The sequence below is a fragment of the Sitophilus oryzae genome, unplaced genomic scaffold (genome assembly GCF_002938485.1).
Source record: "Sitophilus oryzae breed Bouriz unplaced genomic scaffold, Soryzae_2.0 scaffold_1307_pilon_pilon, whole genome shotgun sequence".
NCBI lineage: Eukaryota > Metazoa > Arthropoda > Insecta > Coleoptera > Curculionidae > Sitophilus > Sitophilus oryzae.
The window spans coordinates 1,870,746-1,896,649 of record NW_022145957.1 but is presented as its reverse complement, the minus strand read 5'-3'; the positions used below and the strand labels follow the sequence as shown (position 1 = coordinate 1,896,649).

The 25,904-nt window shown below is 31.4% G+C and overlaps 1 protein-coding gene across 1 annotated transcript; it reads right to left on the bottom strand.

The window, feature by feature from the left end:
• Positions 1-452: 452 nt before the first annotated feature.
• On the bottom strand, positions 453-25,200 carry LOC115874927 (sodium-independent sulfate anion transporter-like). Its single transcript, XM_030890226.1, has 11 exons — positions 25,064-25,200; positions 22,571-22,780; positions 18,314-18,505; positions 16,117-16,337; positions 10,714-10,864; positions 9,263-9,427; positions 7,132-7,293; positions 6,130-6,270; positions 5,931-6,076; positions 864-1,031; positions 453-787 (listed from the first exon to the last, which is right to left on the bottom strand). Coding segments are annotated over exons 1-11 (1,827 nt in total). The 5' UTR covers positions 25,065-25,200; the 3' UTR covers positions 453-517.
• Positions 25,201-25,904: the final 704 nt, after the last annotated feature.

Genomic DNA, 25,904 nt, shown 5'->3' with positions numbered 1-25,904 from the left:
CACCCTGTACTGTGTTTTTCCTTAGGGCAGCCGCATTCTAGTTGAATGGAAAATTTTCTAATATTTAAAATTAGTCCGACAAATGTTAATAACAAAAACGAAAAGTTGTATTACTCCGTATGTTGGGCGAACAGAATAAAGCCCCATAGTCACTATGCGCTAATGCGGTTCGTCAATGCGTCAATTTGATGCGCCAATGTAGGATTTTGGGCGAACCATGAATAGAAATGTAGCAAACACAATGGGCGAATCTCCAAACAAATCGCATCATGCTCACTATGCGTGACATCAGCGCATAGTGAGTATGGGGCGGTAAGGGGTTTAACAAGCGAAGTTGGACAGCTAGGTTTAGGTAATGAATAAACTGTGATAGAACATAGTTGTTACATTATTTACAGTCGTAGATCTTATATAATATATAAAATAATAAGTTACGTTATTGTTACGTAATAATTGTAAATATAATTTTATTATAAATATCCATAATTATACATTAACACATAATATCTATAAAAAATTATTCTAAATCACATAAAGAACCCTTCCGAATATCTTCTTTCTTCTCGGAATATCTTCTGTCACTGTCACCATTTATTAAAGGGTTTTCTTCAATGGTATCCACTGTAGGTATATTAATATTTACATTATTGACATCGACATCCCTACATAATTGTAATTTGCTTGTGTCCATTATAGTGCTTAATGTTTTTGTAACTTTGTCGTTTAAATTGAACAATATAAGTTGTATTTGCTTCTTACTATACGTTTTAACCAGCAGTTCTACACTCTAAAAAATAGTTTTAGAATTATTATTTAAAAAACGGTGAAAACGTTGATTACATAATATACTCGAGCCTATTTACCTTTGCTGCTGAGTAGTCAATTTCTAATATTCCTGAACAATCGAGAACAATCGGCAAGTATGGGCTTTTATTATGAGCTTTCTTGATAATTTCCGATAAATAATCAGCAGCTGGATAAAATAAACCAACTTCCGGTTTGACGTAGATGTAATTTAATTTTTGCTCATTCTAAAATGAAAATAAAAACATTCTTATTATGCAACGCCTTAAATGTCAATTAACGAGTTTAGCAATAAGAGTGAGTCTTAATCAAGTTCAAATATCTTTAGGCTAGATACCAAACTGACCTGAAACCAACAGTTGGAAAATATCACAAGGAGGGTGGTGACTACACTAGCGGTAGTCAGACGACTTCATGGAAAAATCTGGGGCCTCTGACCACAAATGGTGCACTGGCTGTACACTGGGGTAGTGAGGCCTTCAGTAACATATGCATCCTTGGTATGGTGGCCTAAGGTGCACAAACAACAATGCTCAGCCTCAGCAAGGTGCAAAAACTTGCTTGTGCTGCAAACAGGACACTTAAAGATGGGGGATTCTATCGGGGGACCTTAACTCCAAATGAGATCTTGGTCAGATCTCATTTGGAGTTAATGACCCCTCTTTATCACTACCACAAACAATTCGAGGGAAATAAAATGTACCGAGGAATGTAAACAGATACAACATTCTTTCAGGACGGACTAACCTGGTATACAAACGGGTCAAAGACCGTTTAAGGAAGAGGAGTATTTGTAGAAAAACCAATCATCTAGCTTATCATTTTCCTTGGATAAATGGGTCAAGTTTCATTTAGCCGAAATCTGTCAAAAAATTAAAAAAAATTGTCATTTGGGTACCTCAGGGAGTATATATTACTAAAAAAATTTTGCCGCGGAAATGCGTCATCATTTTTTGAATGCGGTTTAAAAATAACGAAATGACATACATGAAAAATTAATGTTATTTCATATTTTAGACGTCTTTGTAACTACAAGGGTAACTACTAAAGCTTGATTTTCATACATCCGTTATACGTTGATACGATGCCGATGGTCCGACGGTGCTCTGATTGGTCATAACGTTTTCGCGCCACTTTTCAGCCGTAAATATTTTACTTCAGCCCGTCAACCGACCCGTTCATACGATAACGGACGTTTTGACACTTTTTTGACAAATTTAATCTAACCTTAATAATAATATAAGTAAAATAGGAAAATCGTTATGGAAACGAAAATTTAAAAAAAAAAGATAACACCAACGTACATATATCCGATAAACGGAGGCATGAAAATGCAATAAATTTAAAAACTGCGTTATTTTCTAACCAATCAAAGTCTTTAAATTCTACCAATAAAATTAATATCGTATCAACGTATCGTCGGACAACGGATGCATGAAAATCAAGCTTAAAGCCGGAGTCTCATGCATCCGAAATCCGATGACACGACGATCCGACGGTGCTCCTATTGGTCGAAATATTTTGACACCAATTTTTATCCGATATTTTTAACTAATCGTCCGACGTCGTATAAAGTTAAATTTTGTTTAACTTTTGTACGATATCGTGTGTTTTTTAACCTCACTTTTTTTGAAAACATTGGTTTTTAAAATCAAGTTTAGTGGGAAGTGGGCAATTTCGGGATATTTGGCGAGGAAGTTATTTTTATAAGTGTTTCTCCAATAATACATGGAATAATACATAATAATAATACATAGTAATTACAAGTCTAAATGCCAAAACTGTCAAATTTCGGAACGAACTTTCGGATGTATGTGACAGGCTTTTTTTATTTCACACGATAACTTCAAATTTCGGATGTCGTACCATCGGATTTCGGATGCATGAGACTCCGGCTTAATACGAAAATGAAATTCCGCGGAAATGCGCTGTTGCCATTTTTTGAATACGGTTTAGAAGTAACGAAATGAGATATATAAAAAATGAATATTATTTTATATTGTAGACTTATTTTTAAGCACCGATACAAAAATGAAAATCCGCGGAAATACGTTGTTTCACAACTATGCAGTGATCTTCTTCCCGACCTTTGACACAGATCAATGAATAATATCTATTCTTATCAACTTTAATATCGATATGGTCAATAAATGCGGAATTTTAAAAAAAATTGCCAATAAAGCATAAAAACGACAACTAAACCAAACCAAACCCTAAAAAAACAACCAAATCAAACCAAACCAACTAAACCCACTACAACCAAACCAATTACAACCAAACCCAATAAAAACAACCAAACCAAACCAAATAAAACCAAACCGAAAGTGTATAAAAAAGTTGAGAACTATGGAAAACTTCGAAATATTGAAGATTTTCCAATTTTCCATTACACCGCCCTTATGATAAATTTCCGCGAAAAAAGTTATATAGAAATATGTAATTTTTATCTTCCTATCACATTTCAGCACTTCTAAGCCCGAAAAAATCAATGAAAATTATTGCGATAAAAATATATTTTCGAATAAAAATTAGTTCACATCGTTATATTAAATGTTTTTACGTCATTCTAATAATGAAAAAAACTATTAAAAACACCGTAAAGTTTTAAATTTTAGTTAATAATACAAAAATTAAAAATTCGAGTTTTCTCCAAAACAAAGAATTTCCGCAGCAAAAATCAAATTATGTAGTGCTAGTTTTCTTGTATAGAATCATCCTATAAACCGATACTCTATGTTACTGATTTCGGCTAAACAAAACTTGAGCCGGATAAATACTCAACCATATTCCAGGCAAAGAAAAAACAACAGAAGAGCTTATTCAGGTAAGCTCATCAATATATGTTCAGATAGTCAGGCGGCACTTGGGGCGCTTATAAGCCGAAAGGTATCGTCGAGACTCGTCTGGGAATGCCTAGGCGAACTGGGAGCTCTGGCACGAAGGAACAGAATTAAATTATTCTGGGTGTCGGGACACAGCGGCATCCAAGGCAACGAAAAAACTGATGAGCTAGCTAGGCATACCCTACTGGGAATACCCAAATGTATGGCCCGTAGTGCGGCTGTCAAGTGTTACCTGAACAAGCTCAACCTGCCCATCTAAGGAAGTTTTTGCTGCAGACTCTGTGATAAAGAGCCTGAAACAGTGGAGCACATAATATGTCACTGCGAGGCTCTGGATCGCAAGCGACACTTTTTATTTGGGACAGTTAGGCTAGAACCGAAGTCATATGCTCCTATCCTATCAAGGACCTGCATAAGTTGGTGCAGGATATAGAGATAGGAGAATGGGTGCCGACATATATAGAAGGGGACAAACCCAAAGAAAAGGTCGAGAACACCACACGTTTATTAACTCGACTTTTACCAAATATCCCAAGATCATCTAGAGGCGAGTTCTCATGGGTGTGATGCACTCACAAATTCTATATGCGGCTCCAGCGTGGCACAAGGTGACGGAAAACAAAAGTATAGTACAAAAGCTAGGTAGAATTCAGAGAACTGCATGCATCCGAGTTGCATGTGCGTATCGTTCAATATCTAGAAAAGCCGTAAATGTAATATCGAAAATGCCCCCCATAGAACTGCAAATAACAGAAAGGCTTGAAGTTTATGAGGGTATTGCAAAAGAAGAAGCCCGAAAGAACCAAATGAGACGCTGGCAGCAAAATGGGACAACGGAAAATACGGACGCTGGACGCACAAGCTTATCCCAGACATTGAGACGTAGATGAACTCAAAGGGTGAAGTGAACTACTTTTTGACTCAAGCACTTTCAGGACACGGGTGTTTTAGACAGTATCTCTTTCAACGGAAAAGGTCCAATACTGATCTTTCCAAATACTGCGGCGCAGTAGATGACGTTGAACATACCCTGTACGACTGTTCCCGGTGGAGTCAACAAAGATATCGATTCCAAATACTTACAGGACTTACATTTAATATATAGCTGTAATATGATGGAAAGTTTAACTAAGGGCATAGAATCATGGGAAAGTGCATATAGGACGGTCAGAGACATAATTGAGACTAAAGAAAAAGAACATCTTCTTTAGACAGCCTAATGCACTGAAGAAATGCGAGAGCGGTTACCGGTGCATTGATGGCAAAACAAGGGAAGGAGGGTTTTTTTAGTCGGTAAGAATCCGACAATACCAAATATCACACACGACTGGTATTGAAGGTGTCTTATGTAAGATTTTTCCCCAACTCACAAAAAAAAGGAAGGGGACAAACACAATAGGCCTCACAGGTCGCAATGTTTCCGGGAGAAGGCGGCCCCTTGTTATTGGAAAAAAATACCGTTAGGTGTTTACATTTATGATATTTTTTTGTGAAAAAACAATTGTAAATTTTGTGTTTTTCAAAAAAAAATTAGAAAATAATTTTTCATTTCAGGAAAAAATATGTATATTAGGTAATAGAATAAATTTAGAAGAAGGAATAAATGTAAAAAAATCCAATGGCTCTAAACTTTAACCAACATTTGTTTTTCCAATTTTCGGAGGCTCAATGGCCAACGGCAATATGGACATCATGGAAAAACGCCAAAAAGAAAATATATTTTTTTATCCAGATCTATTAGCCTGGAGAAGATACTTTGATGGCTTATTAAATGTGCAGGCAAATAAAGTCAAGCAGGAATATAATATCTTACGGCTGAAACCCTAGTGGCATAACCTACAACTAATCGCAAACTAAAAAATAACAAAGTCCACGTGTCACCTGCTTCTCCTACTCTTGTATATATGCTGTATCTTGTAAAATAGGCGAATAACTTCGCAGATTTTCTTGCAGATGATCGTAAGTCGGCAGGCTGGATGGGAATAAGCTGTGGTTTAGACGCCGTCAAAGTAAAATGGAACAAAAAAAACTCCTTAAATAAAATCTAATATTTTATTTAAGGAGGCCAAACAATTTTAAAGCTAATTATTTGAACGAACAATCAAGCTTAGCCTGGTCAGAAAAAACATGTATCGTGTGATCAAAAAGTTTTATGATTAAGTGTGATTTGACTTTGACAGTTAGAGTTGTCTTTCTGTCATGAATAAGCCATACTTATCATAAAACTTTTTAATCATATTATATTTAGCTAGTATAAGAACAAAAATACATAATATATCTTACCGTTCTAATATCGATAAGGATTCTAGGTCTCGTCCAAATTTTTAACAAAGTCAACGCATTAAAAACTGCACCAATAACAATACTAATTTCCACGCTAACTAATATTCCTAAAGCAAACGTTGACAAGGTCATAAAAAAGTCGATTTCTAAAAAATTATAGCTTAGATTATAAAATTTCAACCAAGTGACTATTACACACTTTTACATCTCCATAATGTAACAAATATTTCGAAGTCTACTAAACTACTCGCCGCTACAATTAGTACAGCTGCTAAGGTTGACTTTGGAATATAATAAAAGGATGGTGCCAAAAAACTTAGGGCCAATATTATGACACTGCCTAAAAATAACTTTTTATGGTTAGTAATCTTTAAAAATTAATATTTAAAAAATTAAATAAATAAATTTATAATTAAAATTATTAATTAAAAAAAATATATTTAAAAGTAGGTACCGACCTCACAATAATACAAAATCTTTTTTTTTAAGTTAATTTTTATTTTTTTACGTAATCTCTTTGCTAAGTCACATACTTCTCTTCAAAGACGATTTCAGGTCATCATCCTGCCCAAATAATAAAAAGACCTTGGGATCTAAATCTGGCAAATACGGAGGTTCAAAGGTTTAAACTGTTAATATAGAAGGAGGAGTTGTTCCACCAGTACACAGGGTAGTCTGAACTGTATTTCGGAAACTTCGGTAATTTGCAGATAAAAATAGGTAAAAAAGTTCCTATAAATGTATGTCTTAAAATGCTTAGTTTCGGAGATACAGGTCTGATACAGGGTATAGAAGTTTCCTTTTTATTTCGATTTTTTCCAAATAATTTCTGAAGTAACGTCAATATATGGATAAAAATTGGTGTCTGCGAGTTTTTTGGCATGAAAAATTTGATTTTGGTGTCAATATGGCTCCTTTTTCTAAGGGGCGCCACCTACATGTGTTTAACTGTTTTGGAGAATAATAACTTTTCGTCCGTACCTGTATAAAACTACTGAGTGAAAAAATATACATTTTTTTACGTAAAAAAGGTCTCTTGGTAAAAATCGCTACGAGTAACGGTTCTTTTTTAATTTATTAAAATTTGACTAACGGTTTCCGTCTTTCAAAATATGGGAAAACAAATTACACAGATTTTGTTGTATGACTAAGGTCGGTACGAGTTCATAATACTGTCTGTGTAAATTCTAAAATAAATTACCTGAATATAATCCTTGCAAAGGTGTAACTACACCACTACTACTGGCCACTGACGATCTTGTGAAAGCGCCACAACTTGGCATAGCCTTAACAAATGATCCAAAAATATTGGCAAGTCCCAAGGATATCATCTCTTGGGAAGCATCGACGACTGTGTCGAAACCTTAAAATATTTATCAAATTATTATTATTAATACTACATTATTTTTTGCTTTCCTTTTCAAAATTGCATTTAGAGCTCTAAAATCTATATGTTTTTGGTCTAGTATGAAAATTGAACAGCTGATGTTTTAAAGCATTTAAATGCCTATATAAAAAATGGAAGTATACATTTATAATCTGAAAGTTACTGTCATTTCAGAACTGTCTTCAAAACAACGCAACTGTCTTTGGATTGCGTTTTAACAGAAAAGCAAAAGATGTGATTAGGAGGAGAATGAGAATGTAACGTATGGTCCTAAAGTTTTGGGAAAATTTTCATCTGGTTTGGCTAAGTAATACAATGCATTTAATGAAATAGGCATGGTAATTAAATGTCATCAGTCATGTCACTTCAATAAACAAAGCAAAAGATTTTGGGTTCTGCTTCTTAAAATGTCTTATAAAATTGATCTCGTCGAGGAGTTTATAATCTTGTTGGGCGAATGGCGAAACGAGATATTGTCGTCATTTATCAAAACATTAGCAAATCGACAATTTATCGCACAATCAAAGAATGTGAAGAAGGGATACCATGTGTAAATTGCCTAAATCCGGTCGGCCGCGGATTTTGAACCAAATAAGAGAAGGCATCATGTGGATGACGAAATAATATTTTGGCCGGATCTCGCTTCATGCCATTACGCGAGAATCACAAGGGACTGGTATGAAGCGAACAATATCAATTTTGAAAGTAGACAATCCCCCTAACCTACCTCAGGCTCGCCCAATCGAAGAGTTCTGGGCAATATTGAATTGACTCATTGACGACATTGAGTCGGAAAGTCTACAATAACGGGTGGGAAGCACAAAACGAAGAACAATTACGACGCCGTATATTCAGAAAAATTAGAGAAATCGACGCCGAAGCTGTCCAAAGGATGATGCAACGCGTCAGGGGAATTCTTAGGCAAATCGAAAATAACGGTCCCTTGTCCACTGTAGTGGATTTATCTCTCCAAAAAAGTCCTATGGGTATTCGCCACGGTAAGAAAATCTACAAAATGAAATAGTTGTTTTTTGTAAACACTGCTGCGTTAATCCAACGGAAACTAACTGTCAGCAGTGCCTTACTAATAAACCAATTTTCCTAACGGAAAAAAAAGGTTACATAAATAATCTATTTATTTTTTAAAGAAACATAACATACCTAAAAATTAAAAACAATATAAAAATAATCATACAGAAAGTTTGAAGCTTTTTGGTTTTACCTTATAAAGCAATTGTTATCAAGTCGTAATTGTTAATTTTGAAGTTTAACTTGATATAATGTCATTTTAACAGAACGTCAACGGTTTTTGTAGAAGTATCTCTTTTAAAAAAGCTAAAGTGTTCTCGAATAGTTGCATTTAATTATTTTAAATTGTTTTTTTCTTTGTTCTTTGTATTTTTTTTGCTTCCGACAACGGAAAGAGATATACTTTTCGAAACGTTCAGGATTTTTTGTCCGTTAGGCAAATTTGTTTATTAGTAAACCACTGCTGACAATTAGTTTCTGTTGGATTAACGCCAGCAGTGTTTACAAACAATAATTATTTTATTTTGAATATCTTCTTACAGTGGCAAATACCCATAGGGCTTTTTTGGTAAAACAGTATGGGTATATATACGTTTGTTCGATTCAACATTTGATTCAACGGTTAGAGGCCTCAATTGAACACAGGATAGCTTAAACATTAGATAAAATTCCTAACTTTTTTATTATAGGAGCTGCAGATGTACAATACCTGTAGAGGTATTGTTTTTTTGTAACAATGGCAAGACAAGAAATTATTTTATCTTGACGTATCATATGTCAATATGAATGTCTGTTGAAAATCAGATATATAGCAATGTTAATTAACCTGCTAATTAAATGTTAATGTAATATGTTCTTTACTATATCAGATTTCAGTTACAAATTATAAACATACAATTTTCATTGTTCTACTTACTGTAGGCCTTTGCTATAGCTACATTAGCTAATACAGCAACTAAGGGAACCACTATTATACCTGATCCAAGACCAGTAACCATATCTACTAAAGAGACGGTTTCATTATTCACTTTAGCCGTAGTTGGTGGAAAACTGAAGTCTGGTAAACCACTAGGAACATCTCCTAAAAATTTCATCAAAAAGGGTTTTAGTTTAGGATTTTGAACAATGGATTGGTCACTAGTGTAAATGAATAATATATAAAGATGTAAATCCGCCTCATATGGGATTATTTTTTATTAATTGATTTGGTTAAATTTGATTAGAGGGCAGTAGAGGGAGAGATAGTTTTTAGTTTCGAATAAACTAAAAATGATACAATAAATTTTGACATAGAGCACTTAGCAAGGAAAAAATAAATTCATTATTATAGAATGTGAGCTAGCAACGTCGGAAAAACAAGTATTTTAAGACGTCTGGCTCTTTGATATACCTTTTACCATGCTCTCTAGAACAGCATGCGGCCCGTCTGGCCGTCGGTAAACGTTGCGTTTCCTACTGCGCATTGGAAGAAGATCCTATATTTTTATTAGTCCTTTAAATTCCAGTATTGAATATAAATCGAACATGTCTCCATAGCGCAGTGCGTAGAGTTTCCGACCCCGATCCGATGATTCAGAGTTCGAATCCGGGTCTGGGCAAAGCCTTTTTATTTTATTTTCGTTTATATTCTGATAGTAAAGTATTAAATATTTGTTTTTATCTAATTACCAAAATTATTTAATACTATACTATCAGAATATAAACTAAAATAAAAAAGTGTTTGACCTGGCCCGGATTCGAACTCTGAATCATCGGTTCGTGGTCGGAAACTCTACGCACTGCGCTATGGAGACATGTTCGATTTATATTCAATACTAGAATTTATAGGACTAAATTAATAAAAAATATAGGATCTTCCTCCGATGCGCAGTAGTGAACGCAACGGGTATCGGCAGCCAGACGGGCTGCATGCTGTTCCAGAGAGCACAGTAAAAGATATATCAAAGAGCCAGACGTCTTAAAATACTTTCTCGAAAACGTTGCTAGCTCTTAGACTATTAGTAGTTCCATTAGAACTGCAATCGACCTTTCTTTTACGTTACACTCCTTACCTTTTTTTGCCTGATTCAGATTGAACTTCCCCGCCAATCCAAAAATTTATAAAAAAAATCCACATTATGTAAAAGCAATAACCTCCATATTTTTTTTCAGTTAGTTGTTGCAGTTATTTTTACACAAATATAAAGTTATTATGGACTTAATGAATATGAAAATATTTTAAGAATAAAACCAATACTTTTTAGAAGGCTAAGTACATTTTTCCAGATATAACTATCTATAAGAATATAGAGTATATAATCTGCCAGAAGGAAGAACTCGAATAGTCGACTGATACAAATAATTCAAAAATACGCCTTTTGCACATACCTGTTAATTTAAAAGGAGTTTGTCCTTTCCATTGAAACCAAATAAATGATATAATAGAAGAAATTAATACTACAAGAGCATTTTTCGAAATTGATAAGAACCACAACAGTTTCTTTGTTTCTTCTGTTTTACATCGAATTTTTGTTATTTGCTAAAAATAATGAAAAAAATAAATGTTTATTTTTTACCAGTTATAATACAGCAAAGTTTTAGTGTAGATTTTAAGTTTCCAAAACGAATTAGATCAAAAATATCGCATAGAAAAGGCTATCTAACTCCTACACCATCTTACTTTATTATACAGCAATACAATAAGTGCAGAGCTGGTAGATTAGAATAAATATTTTCAGGGCCGGTAGATCTCGATAAAAAGAAACATATTTTTATTTTCTTTTTACATTGTTCCAAATCAGTCCAAAATAATTAACTGAGTTATTTTACTTTGAAAATTAAAAAAAAAATATTTTTTCCTTAAATTTTGAGAACCACCGATTCTTTTCTGGGTTTTCTTTCTTGTAAATTTAATATACTACCTATGTTGCCATATAATGAAGAAATGTTTTTTTAACTAAAAACTACAAAATTTCCAAAATATTTTTCAAAAAAATCAAAATTTTAAAAATTTACGCGAAAAAAACCTCATAGACTTCTGGGATTGAAATATACTACTCCTAAAAATATTTAGAGGATTTATATATTATGTGGATATAATACTGGCAGTCTTCGCCAGGGACGATCAGAAGCGATCCCTCAATTATATAGATTTATATTGTCTCTTATATAAACCTCACCCTCTATATGCTATAGATTTTTATTTATCTAAGATACAGAATTTGTAAAAAAGTCTAAAACTGATAAAAAAATGTAAAAAAAACAATTATTAGGGCAGGAATATTATAATGAATGACAAAATAGAGTTGCATATTTTAAGCTCTATGTATACAGGGTTGTTCACCACATACGACACGGAGTATTGTAGCTAAATGATTAGATTTTTACAAATTGTAAGTTTTGGGTTGGTTGAAAGACTATTAGAGGTAAAATTTAAAAATATTTTTACAAGATACAGAGTGTCCCAAATAAATAAAAAATATCAAAGTTGTATTTTTTTAAATGGAACACTCTATATATTATTACATTTTTAGTTTCTACGATTAAAATAAAGGTAAATTTGATTAAGGTTTATTACACTTAAACCTTACCGTTTTTGAAATATTTTTAATTTTGTGAAATTGCAGTAAAATTTTTTGAAGGCTTCATTTCTTCAAGGGTATCAAAGTTTTTAATACTAAATATTTACTGAAGTCTATTTACTGATCAGTTATTGGGTTGCAATAATAAAAATAATACTACCTCATACAGAGTGTCTGAAAATTTATTTTAAATTATTGCTAGCTTTAAACGGCAATAACTTGTTTGATTTAAATGTAACGCCCTGGATATTTTAGGAGAATAAAAGGCACAATTTAATTGTCTATCAAATTGTATTATACGATTTTTTACCTATTCCTTCAAATTTTCGTAGAAAATGCATTTTTTTATAATTTAGACCTCATTTATCAATATACCCATGGAATATTGACATTTTAGATTGTTTTTAAAGCAACAAATGTACAAAATGTACAGGCTTATAATATTATCGTTTTTAGCAAAATTATAATATTACTAGCCCATTTGTATGCAAAAAGAAAACTATTTAAATCTTTATAAAAGAGTATATCATTAATTAAATATACCACCATTATTTCTGCCCAAATACTAATTAATTACATACTTAATTATGTTCGTTAATAAATTATTCTGAATAAATGTGGGTTTGAATCAGAAATCAATATAATAATATGTTATGAAAATGAATGTATCTATTGTTATAAATAAGCATTTGTCAAAAAATGAAATATCCTTTTTAAAGTGTTACTTTTTACCACACTGTCTAATACAGATACAAAATTCATTTTTTTAGTATTTGGAGCAATTATTATTAATCAACGCAAACAGTCAATTAATGTAGTTTGAATACTGGAATCATATTAATTGGTCCTCTCTAACAAATATTTAAACAGTTTTTTTATTTCTTAATGAAATAAACAAACTATATCAACAATATTAAATTTGGTACATCTTTAAAAATAATCTAAAATGTCAGTATTCCATGGGTATATTGATAAATGAGTTTTACATAACAAGAAAATGCATTTTCTACGGAAACTTGAAGAGATAGGTAAAAAATGGTATAATACAATTTGATAGACTGAATTGTGCATCTGATTTTCATACAATATACAGGGTGTTCCATTTAAATTAAACAAGTTATTACCGTTTAAAGCTAGTAATTATTTAAAATAAAATTTTAGACACTCTGTATAAGGTAGTATGATTTTTATTATTGCAATACAATAACTGATCAATAAATAAACTTCAGTAAATATTTAGTATTAAAAACAGTTGATACCCTTGGAGAAATGAAGTCTTAAAATTTTGACTTTGACAAAATTGAAAATATTTCAAAAATGATAAGATTAAAGTGCGGTAAACCTTAATTAAATTTACCTTTATTTTAGTCATAGAAATTAAAGATGTAACAGGGTGTTCCATTTAAAAAAATACAACTTTGATAATTTTTATTTATTTGGGACACTCTGTATCTTGTAAAAATATTTTTAAATTGTAGCTCTAATAGTCCTTCAACGAACCCAAAACTTACAATTTGTAAAAATCTAATCGTGTAGCTACAATACTCCGTGTCGTATGTGGTGAACAACCATGTATATGCAAAAATTATGCTTGGAACTATTTAATATTCTTAGCCTAAGCAATGAAATAGCGGCTAGTGCAACAATTTTTTTATCACACTGTATTTCAAGAATATTTTTAAAACCTTCATGGAAATTTTAAGGAACGCCACTAATAAGAACTCGTAAGAACGAAGGCGGCTCATTAGCATATTTGGAAAAAGCATTTTTTTACGAATAATTTGGTACCACACACTAGGTATTTCCAGTTAAATTGTCGTTATGAACCGCATGTTACAATTTATAATAAACCATATGTGTAATGACAGTAGTTGACATATGATATGCCATTCTATTCAGAGTGTCATTTTCTATCGATATCGAATAAAGTAAAAAAATACCGAGGGTATCATTTAAAAATCAAAAGTTGTAGTCATTTTCGCTGAAACAGGAAGTGACGGAAAACAATTGAATACGTCATTCAATCCTGATTTATGTCATATATCTACTAACGTACCAAATCCCGTTTTTTTTTCTAAAAAAATAAGAAAGTTAGAGGTGTGAGCCACTTTTGAGAAACATCCTGTATACGATGAAAAAATAAATTAACATGTATTTTGTGTGGTATAGGATGTTCACAAAATATGATTATTTTAATGCAATACGTATTTTAAAATAATATTTAAAAATATATTCACTTCATACAAATATATTATACAGGATCAGTCTTAAATAAGTGCAAATATTTTCAGGGCTAGTGGATCTCGATAATAGAAACATATTTTCTCTTTACAGTTTTTCAAATAAGTTCAAAAAAGAACTTTGAGAAAACTTTGAAAATTAAAAAAAATTGCCTAAATTCTCAGAAACACGGATTTTTCCAGGTATTCTTTCTTGGAATTTAGTCTACTATGTTACCATATTATCAAGATATTGTATTTTATAACATAAAACTAAAAAAAAATCCAACAAAGTTTTAAAAAATACAAGAAAAACCTCATATTTATTAGGTGGGAATTATTTATATAATAATTATTTCTGAGGTCATAACATACCACCCGTAAAAATATTTGCACTTTAAGACTCAACCTGTATATCAGGCGTAAATTAACTAAGTATTTTTATGTAAAGTAGATAAACGATATTATCAAACCCAAATTCAACAGGATTATCAAAACGGACTATGACGTCATGAGATTTATACTACTGTAGTAAATCAGGTGTTAAGATACAAGTAATTTTATGAAATCACTGTTGTTTAAAGAGTTGAGTAAATATTTTATATTTTTAATTTGTGATATTTTCGAGATGCAACATCAAATGTGCCATAAATCTATAATCAAAAAAATTCAGAGAAACCGTTAAACTCATAGACAATGTCTTTAGTTAAATTAAATTATATTATGTACAGGGTGGCTCGAATTCGACGCTCATCATTGGGATTTCGGAAACCGTAAGAGAAACAGGATCGGTTAAATGGAGGCAAAGTTGCGCAATTTGATGCTCAATAAAATGCCGTATTGAATTTTTATTTTTTATTTTTTTTTATTCTTTTTGCATAAAATATTCTGGTGATGGAAATTTCTGTACGAAACGTCGGCAAATATCAAAGTGACTATATATACAGGGTGCTACAAATTCGAGGTACGAGCATTGGTATCTCGGAAACCGTAATAGATACGAAGATGGTTAAATTGGGGCAAAGTTGCTCCTTGGAATGTTCACCAAGATGCCATCAAAAAACTTTTATAAATTTTAAGTATTGCTGAGTTTTTTGAAAAAAAATGATTTTTTTGAAAATCAATTTTATTTTTTCCTGTCGTTACTTTTTAGAAAATCAAAAAACTAATTGCACATTCTCATAACCACTTTATTAGGGCTATCTGATGGTAGTTTTAGATTTTCAAATTAGCTGAAAATTTGTGAGATACAGAAGCGAACTTAATTTTTTTAAATACGGACCTGCATTTTTATTTCAAGTTTTGAAAGACTTCGGTGGTCTCCTGAGTACAATGATATGCCACACTTGATACTTCTTTTTTGTTTTGGATACCTTAACAATAAAAAACTATTTAATTGTTATTTAAAATAATTTCAACTCCGACTCTGGTTTTTTAATTTATTTAATCTGTTTAATCATAGTTATTTAGCATTAATCAAACATTCTTATCATAAGTTTCCGGAATACAGTTCGGACCACCCTGTATAAAAAACTTAAGCTTCATTCAAAACCTGAATTGTCATAAAACGACGCTCTAACCTAATTAATATCGATCTGCTATCTATTGGAGTCCCGTTTTCTAATGTTAGGTAATTTTTTTTTAGTTTTTAGTTAATCTGAATTTTCCAAATCGTTTTTAAATTTTTTCAGTCAATGTATCAACCCTTGGCTTCGAACAAGCCGATCCTGCTGATATTGAGATTGCTGGCGGCGGCTCTCAAAATATTGGCATTATTTTCTTTATTTTCAAAGTTAAATAACATGGTTATTATCAATTTATTTTAAAAATGGTAAAGAGAAAATATGTTTCATTTGGCCAGATCTACAACCCCTTAAAACACTTGCACTTATTTCTAGGACACCCTGTATAGTTTGAATTTAAAATTATAAAATTAAAAAATAAAATTAAATAAATAATTTCTTTTCAAGAATTCCATTTCACTTACTTACCTTAAACGAAAGTAAAAATACCACACATAAAACTCCTAACACGGTATCGGCTATTTTTAAACTAGAGATTCGTTGTATTACTTCTATTATAGTACTAAGTGTCTCATGGCTCTTAATATTCAGTCCCAAAAAATTTTTCAACTGGGAAACAAGTATGATTATGGATGTGGCCGAAGTAAAACCGCTAGTAAGACATGGAGACAAAAAATCCACTAGAAATCCTAAAATAAATAGATTAAGATTAGATCAGAATTAGACTAATAATCCAGAAAAATGTATTTTATAAATTTAAAAAAATGCATTCACATTCACTTATTGTATACTACTACAGGTCAGAGATAGTGATGAGCAAATGCAAGACCAAGACTCGCTTGGTCTTGGTCTTGCAGTCTAATAGTAGTCTTGGCCTTGGTCTTACAGGGTCCAGTCTTGATCTTGGTCTTGTTGCAAAACTCAGGACATGACAAGCTACTAATTTCTACAATCTTAGTACCATCTATGCACCTAATCTGTATTTTAATTACGATTAACCCTTTGACTTAATTAAAACTAAAAATATTTCGGACTTCCATTGTCTTTATTTATTTGCTTACACAACGTTTCGATCTGAAGTATCACTGACCGTTATCAAGTGTGAATTAAACTAAATCCTAAAACTACTGAGCTTATATACTAGAGCCGAACACTCATCCGTGAATTAGTTGGGTTCACCACTAAGAATACCTGCATGGGAGCGTTTTATGAATGGTTGCCATATTGTTGAAATTTCCATACTTGGTCATTGTACATAGAGTACATTGTATTATATAAAGATTGCTCTATGACATATGCAGTAACCAAGAATCTCTGAATTACGAACTAAGTAATTTAAAACCGATTTGCTTCAGAATGGTTACTCTGTAAAATACCTAGACAATATTATATCCAATTGTAAGTCTGACTGATTGGTGCTCCAACCTGAGGAGGAAGCTCTCTTTCTTGACGATTCGATATGAGAAAGGAACATCGGCGAAAATCAAGCGAATAGCTAAGCAGTATAATATTAAAATTGTTTTTAAGTCTGGCACTACTCTAACTACTACTTAGTCGTGTGAATATCGGCGGGTGAAAAATTACGCACCGTTGCCTTAATACTATCAAAAAATAGATCTAAATGATCTTTTTCTGTTTCTGATTTTTCCGAATTTTTGCGTTCAACAATTCAATACAATTCTGCATTGTCACGCACTGCCTCTGTCATTTGTTCGTCCATTTTATATTGACAATTTGAAAAACACATTCACAGGGAAGAAAGTATTTACCCGAAACGCAGAATCAGAACAGAATTTGGCCGACACCTGATCGCACTATATTCACACTGCCGTCCAGTCATCCGACAGTCAGGTCTCGATCTGTTCAAAATATTGTCTCCGAGAAATTCCGCGGTCAAAGAGCGTGAGCGTACCGTGAGCGGATTTGCAAATGTGGATGCTCCGTATAAATTACATTGAATAATAAATTTTGACCGTGAGCGGACAGTGAGCGTACTGTGACTTGAGCGCCTAGTGGAAATCGGCCTTAAGAAGCGTCCTAACAAAAACAAAACCGGAATCATCAAACCAAGCAAGAGAGTGCATCTACCACGTACCGTGCGGTACGTGGTGCGGTGAGTCGCGCGAGTGCGGTGAGTTGTATATGGAGAGACAAAACGTCCTCTACATGTTCGACTTGACGAACATAAAAAACATACGCAAAGTGGCGAAACAATAAAGTCGGGCATTGCAGATCATGTGTGGACTACAACACAAAATGGTCGGAAGCCCGGGTTGTCCACAAAGAACCTCATTGGAAAAAGCGCAAATTTAAAGAGGCCGTATTTGTTTCTAACAATAATAACATCTTTAGCAATTAAAGTATGGAAATTTCAACAATATGGCAACCACTCATAAAACGCTCCAGTTCAGCTATTCTAAATTAGGATTTAGTTAAGTTTACACTTGATAACGGTCAGTGATACTTCTGACCGAAACGTTGTGTCAGCAAATAAATAAAAACAATGGAAGTCCGAAATTCTTTTAGTTTTAATACTGAGTCATTGTCTACCGCATTCAAAGTAACCCTTGACTTAAGATGCATTGTCTTAAGTCAGGTAACATGGAAATCTTATAATTTTTTCAATCTTATCAAAAACCTTAAATTCAATCTGTATATCAATTACCTAATTTAAATAAACCCATAGCAAGTTCAATGCATCCAGCTATGAATGTTAAAAGAATAACGTATTCTATTGGGCTTTCCTTTACGTAAGAAAACGTAAGTATCGCCATTAGACTAGTAGGTCCAATTGAAACTTCCTTTACTGACCCAAAGAAAATGTATGTAAATGATCCAATAAATGCAGTGTACAGACCTGAAAATAAAAAAAAACTAATTAGCTAAATTGTAAAATTTGTAAAGTGTGAATAATATATGTGTAAGACAAGGTGACTCTTAGATGAGACCAAATATTTTCAGGGGTGGATATTTCGACCCCAGAAACATGCCAGTTTCTTTGCGACAAAAAAATAGAGAAAAATAAGTTCCTAATGTGACGTTATTGAGTACTAAGTGGCGATTTTTGAAAAGCCTTAGGGGAGAAGCTTTGATAAAAAAATGGTTAATATTCTGGTCTGGAAGTATGAAATCTAGCACAAAGCTTCTTTAAGTGGAGATAAAGAAGATACATTTCTTACTATCTAATGTGGAAATTGTGTATTATTATTTTCGAAAATACATTCCCTAACAGATAAAATTTGAAGGAGGGATAAAGTTTATACTGGGTGTTTCAAAAAACGTGTCATCTCTCGTGGGGACATTCCTCACGTAAAAATAAGATTTATTTTTCATGTCAACATGGTTCGTTTCTGCTTTAAATGCATAATAAAAAACTAAATGTCAAAACGGATGACAATATCAGGAAATAAATAAATAAATGCGGCAACTTGACATTTTTTACAGCAGAGTTGCCACCTGAATCCCTAGCGGCAAATTTAAATTCCACTTAGTCAGCAAGGCGCCGGCGCCGATAATGTCAATGAAAATTTAAAAATCGCACCCTCCATGACGTACCAAAATGTTTATTTGATATGAACCGTATACAGGGTTGTTCACCACATACGACACGGAGTATTGTAGCTAAACGATTAGATTTTTACAAATTGTAAGTTTTGGGTTCGTTGAAGGACTATTAGAGCTACAATTTAAAAATATTTTTACAAGATACAGAGTGTCCCAAATAAATAAAAAATACCAAAGTTGTATTTTTTTAAATGGATCCCCTGTATATTATTGCATTTTTAGTTTCTACGATTAAAATAAAGGTAAATTTGATTAAGGTTTATTACACTTAAACCTTACCGTTTTTGAAATATTTTCAATTTTGTGAAATTGCAGTATAAATGTTAAGGCTTCATTTCTCCGAGGGTATCATAGTTTTTAATACTAAATATTTACTGAAGTTTATTTATTGATCAGTTATTCTGTTGCAATAATAAAAATTATACTATCTTATACAGAGTGTCTAAAAATGTATTTTAAATAATTACTAGCTTTAAACGGCAATAACTTGTTTAATTTAAATGGAACCCCCTGTATATTTTATGAGAGTCAGATGCACAATGTAATTGTCTATCAAATTGTATTATACCACTTTTTACCTATCCGTTCAAGTTTTCGTAGAAAATGCATTTACTTATAATTTAGACCTCATTTATCAATATACCCATGGAATATTGACATTTTAGATTGGTTTTAACACAACAAATGTACAAAATGTACAGGCTAGTAATATTATCGTTTTTAGTAAAACGATAATATACTAGCCCATTTGTATGCAAAAAGAAAACTATTTAAATCTTTATAAAAGAGTATACCATTAATTAAATATACCACCAGTATTTCCGCCGAAATACTAATTAATTACATACTTAATTGTGTTCGTTAATCAATTATTCTAAATAAATGTGGATTTGAATCAGAAATCAATATAATAATAAGTTATGAAAATGAACGACTCTATTAGAAATAAGCATTTGTCAAAAAATGAAATATCATTTTTAAGGTGTTAGTTTTTTTACCACACTGTCTAATACACATACATAATTTAGTTCTTTAGTATTTGGAGCAATTATTAGTAATCAACGCAAACAGTCAATTAATGTGGTTTGAATACTGGAATCATATTAATCGGTCCTCTTTAACAAATATTTAAACAGTTTTTTTTATTTTTTAATGAAATAAACAAACTATATCCACAATATTAGCATCTGTACTCTTTAAAAATTTGGTACATCTTTAAAAATAATCAAAAAATGTCAGTGTTCTATGGGTATATGTATTGATAAATGAATTCTAAATTACAAGAAAATGTATTTTCTACGGAAACTTGAACAGATAGGTAAAAAATGGTATAATACAATTTGATAGACAATTAAATTGTGCATCTGATTCTCCTAAAATATATAGGGTGTTCCATTTAAATTAAACAAGTTATTGCCGTTTAAAGCTAATAATTATTTAAAATAAATATTTAAACATTCTGTATAAGGTAGTAAAATTTTTATTATTGCAACAGAATAACTGATCAATAAATAAACTTTAGTAAATATTTAGTATTAAAAACTTTGATACCCTCGGAGAAATGAAGCCTTAAAATTTATACTGCAATTTCACAAAATTGAAAATATTTCAAAAACGGTAAGGTTTAACTGTAATAAACCTTAATCAAATTTACCTTTATTTTAATCGTAGAAACTAAAAATGCAATAATATACAGAGTGTTCCATTTAAAAAAAATACAACTTTGTTATTTTTTATTTATTTGGGACACTCTGTATCTTGTAAAAATATTTTTAAATTGTAGCTCTAATAGTCCTTCAACGAACCCGAAACTTACAATTAGTAAAAATCTAATCGTTTAGCTACAATATTCCGTGTCGTATGTGGTGAAAAACCCTGTATAAAAATTGATATAAAACGTCGAATTTGTCCCAAACGAGAATATTTAAATGGACAGAAATCTAAGCGACAGACTATCGGTAGGCCAAGTCCACGCACTAAATCAGGAGGACAAGTCTGCATGCCAAATCCGCAAGGCCAAATAAAACACAAAATTTCTTTGTATATTATACACGGTCCGGCAATAGTGCGTCGGGCATCTGTATAGCTCTCTTCTATATGCTCCTAGAATAAAAAACTTGGAAATTTTGTTTATGTCCAAACCTCAAAAGTATGTAGGTACTAGGATGTATTTCAGGAAAATATTTTAACTTTTATACGGTGGCTCAAAAAAGTGTGAGTGAATAGGGATGTTTTCTTTAAATGGAACACCTTGTATATTATTGCATTTTTGGCTTCATTTTAGATCATTTTACATAATCCTAAGATATTTCGATAGTTTCAGAGATATTAATAAATTTTCTTAAAAAAAAACTTTAAAAAAACTTTCTTAAAAAAATATTGAAAATACAAGAACTGTCCTAAAATCAAAAACTATATTAGGTATTTAATTTGGATGGTATCTTCTTACTTTGCTATAAATATGGTAATCGTAAATCATAGAGAACATTCAAAAATCCACGCCAAAGTTTCTAAAATATAAAATAATTTTTCTTCCTTTTTTTAAATGGAACATAAATCATTTTTATGATTTTTAAATAGATGGAGAATTAAAAAATATTTTTTTTTGTATTTAGAGTATTTCAAAATTTTTAACGGTTAAGCGCGGTAACATTCGCGGTTTTATATTTCATATGGCATTTGCCGCATTACATTTTTATCACAACAAAATTTTTCTCTCGTATTTTACCATTTATTTTATTTAGCGTATGGCAACAATTAAATATTACATGAAAAATTAAAATTTTAATCCTAATGACAAAACTAACATTAAATCTTAATATCTAAGTTTTCAATCCAACCATTTTGAAAGAGCATTTTAGCAGAATTTTACCATTGAAAGAGCAATATGAAATAATATTACACGTATCTGCAAAACAAAAAAAAAATACTTTAAATACAAAAAATGCTCGTTTTTTACCTCTCCATCTATTAAAAAAAGAATATACAGGATGTTCCGTTTAAAAAAAATCATCCCGATCAACTCGCTCTTTTTTAAACCCCCCTATAGAAGTTAAAATATTTTCCTCAAATACTTTAGGTATGCACTTAAACAAAATTCTCAAAATTCTTTATTCTAGAACAGATGCCCAATACACTATTGCCGGACCCTGTAGGGTATATAAATATAGATTGTAAATTCTAAACCAAGTAATGAAGTTGAATAGAAGATCCGACGTTTACGCAACGACGTTACGGAAAAGGCAGACTACACAATTGAAAGAAGAATATGATAAGGAAGCATCACTGCAATTAGGGAAAGAATCAAGCTGAATATGATGATAACAGGCTTAATACTTACTACCACATTTTTACTTACCATATTGAGGTTTTAAACCTGCTAAGCCAGCATACGCTACTGATTGGGGAATCATAGTCATCCCTACAGTAATACCTGCTACAAAGTCCGCCAATATATCTTTTTTTGAATACTTTGGTAACCATTGTAAAAAATGGAGTCTTTTCTGTAAAACTTTCTTTATTTTGGTCCCGACTGATCTTCTATCTTTCAAATCTAATGCACCTGCCACTAAAATATTTTCATATGTTTTTATATACCTACTTGGTTCTAAGATTAATATTTCTGAAGACTGAAAACGATTAGTTAAATTACACATGCCCAAAGTTAAGAGTTTTGGTACTGTGTGGGCGGTATAATTTTTTTTATTTATAAGTTAAAAAGTTTTCAAATATCAGAATCCGCTTAAAGAATGACATGATTTACATTACAATTACATATACAGGGTGAGTCTTAAATAAGTGCAAATATTTTCAGTGCTTTTAAAAAAATGATGCAATTTAAAACCCTCAACTGGCGTGGTGAATTTTTGTAATGCTTATGGCGGGCTGGGGTCCGACGGACCCCAATTTTTTTTTTTCAGTTTAAAATACATGAGGAAGAGATTTTATAAAAAGCTTGTTATTTTAACACTTTTTACAATATATTCAAACTTGTGAATAAACAATTTCATTAATTTTCAACAAATTAATAAGGGACACAAAAATAAAGTAAAACGCATTTTTTAGGAATTTTTGACAACAGAAATATAACTTGGCTAAGAAACCCATAAAAATTAAAAACATATATATATTTTATGATTGTACCGTATTATTAAAAGTACAAACAACTGAAATGTGAAGCTAATGTAATAAACATAAATTATTTTCAACAAAACTGCAAACCTTGAATGTACATAACTTTTTCAAATACAGTTCATGCTAATATAGGATCTACATTTGCCGCACATGGATCGTGCACATTTGATTCATGAGATTTTTGTTTTTTGTCATTTCTTCATTGACATATATGGTTGCCATATACCACATCTCTTTCTTTTCTAGTATTGATTATTCAATTTTCTCTCTTCTATAAGTAAGAGATTCAGAATCGGAGTTATGGTTACTCTTCGGAGAAAAATCAATGTCTCGATGGTCTTCATCTCACTTAAGCCTTTTTAAGTTCATCAAACCACTCAATTAATGCTTCCTCAAAATTAGCGTCCCACTGGTAGGAACAGAACTTGATAAAATCAAGTGCGCCTTTAACAGTTGCATATTGGTACCCTACCTTAAAGGTAAATTAGGCACGGCGAGGCCTAATTCTTAAACGTAAACATTTTACAGAGGTTTAAATATTGCTTGGGGTCCGCTAGACCCCACCACGCCCAGTTGAGGGTTAAAAAAATTATTTATTTATAAAAAATTTTGAAAGCCGCCGGATTTTTTTCTACATTTGCATCCCTTTTAGTGCCGTAACCACAGAGTAAAGCCGTAACCATGATAATCTGATGATTATACCGTGGGAAAATTTACTGTGAACAGCTAGTTCTAAAAAGTTCTAAAATATACACAAAAATTAAAAAAAAATGCACGATTTTCAACATCTTTTTATTGCGAAAAAAACCTCATAGACGTGTTCCCGAGGTCGAAATATACTACCCCTAAAATATATGCACTTATTTAAGACTAGCCCTATATAAGTGGGGAAAAAATTAAGGGACGTCAGAGAGGTGGTCTTTTGGTCGGGCGGCAATCTAAATACACTGTCAAGCTGTCGGTGGTTAATTATAAGCCAAAATAAGATCAATAGTATTAGTATTATTTTTCAGTGGAATATAATCAATACAGGGTGTCAAAAAATAGTGTACCCTATTTCAGTTGGTAATTCTACAAAAAAAAATAAAACCAAACATTCTTAGGAACATATGCCCTAACTAATGTGCTTCCCGAGCAAGTTATAGCCTTCAAAATGGTAAATAAAACGTTCTTACGTAAGAAAATCCTAGCTTTTTATGTCATTTGTTGAAATTACTGCATCTCCTATAATGATAAAAAAGTATCAACAGTAGTAGGTACCCTCTCCCTAATCGAAAGTAACCATTTCAGGACTTACGGGATTTTACACCATCGCCATTCGTTTTGGTCTTAAAATATGTAATGAGTACCAAATGTTTATAAGAAAATATATTATTTTTATTTAATCTCTCGAGGACTGTAACTTCCTCGGCAAGCATCTTAGGGCAATGTTCATAAGAACTTTTTGTTTTATTTTTATCTGTAGAATCACCCTTTGAAGTTGGGTGCACTATTTTCTGACACCCTCTATATAAACAAAAATGCTTATCACAGGTATATTTTATAAATCTTTAAATTTCCTGCCACTTTAATTTGTTCGATAATAATTAGACATTTCTCAGACAACACGCATTCTTGGTTGTTAAGTTAACAACGTACATGCGTTAAAGTTAATAAAAAATTAATTATAATTTCATAATTCTAACAATTAAATTTGAAATTTGATATAACTACTTACTATTTTTTTAATAACACCAAATATTTTATGGGCTGATAACTATTTATATTTTAAATTTCTAAAAGAGTATATCACTATCTTTTTTATACCATTTGACAGTAACTGACACTAAACTAGTTTGTATATTAAAATTTGTAAAATAAAAAGTTTTAGTTAATTATATAATGTAATATATTTTTATCAGTTAAGTCTAATATTCTTAGCTATAAAGCCAAAAATAAGCAAAAGTACTGAACAAATATTATGATACACTATACAGTGTCCAAAATTTAGTTTTTCACAATTTCTCTTCTAAAATGCATGTAAACATAAGAAAATAATAAATAGTTAGAAAAGAACATTAATATAGATAAATTAAAATGAGAGAATGATCAAGTACTAAAGTAAATCTTAAGAAATATTACTATTTAACTAAGTACTTGTTGAGTTGCCACTATATACGGGATATATTCATGTCCTTCGCAGTAATATAATATATTTATACTAGATGTAAATTATGAGAAAAATACTGTTTGTCAAATAACTTTCTTTAGGGTACAAAACAGGATCTATACAGGATAAATAAAAAGAGATATTAAAAGAAAAATGTAAAAAATATAAAATATTATTTCTAATGTAAGTACACTTAACTCTCTGCAACTCAAAGTATAATCTAGAAATTGAATATAGAAAAAATTATTGGGCTTTATCATTTTCCTCTATAGTAATACTTTTAGATTTGGTTTTATAAATATCCATGTCTGGGAGCAATCTTGGAAAAACTGGAATTTACTTTTATACAACTGGAATTTATATGTTTTAGCAATTTTGGGTCAACTTTCGTTTAGCTGAAATCAGTTAT

What these genes read in the sequence shown, in the direction of transcription:
- LOC115874927 (XM_030890226.1), bottom strand. An exon ending in TTTGCAAGGATTATATTCAG is followed by an intron (nt 6,271 to 7,131) that starts GTAATTTATTTT and finishes AGTTATTTTTAG; the next exon opens with GCAGTGTCATAATATTGGCC. An exon ending in TACATTATGGAGATGTAAAA is followed by an intron (nt 6,077 to 6,129) that starts GTGTGTAATAGT and finishes ATAATTTTTTAG; the next exon opens with AAATCGACTTTTTTATGACC.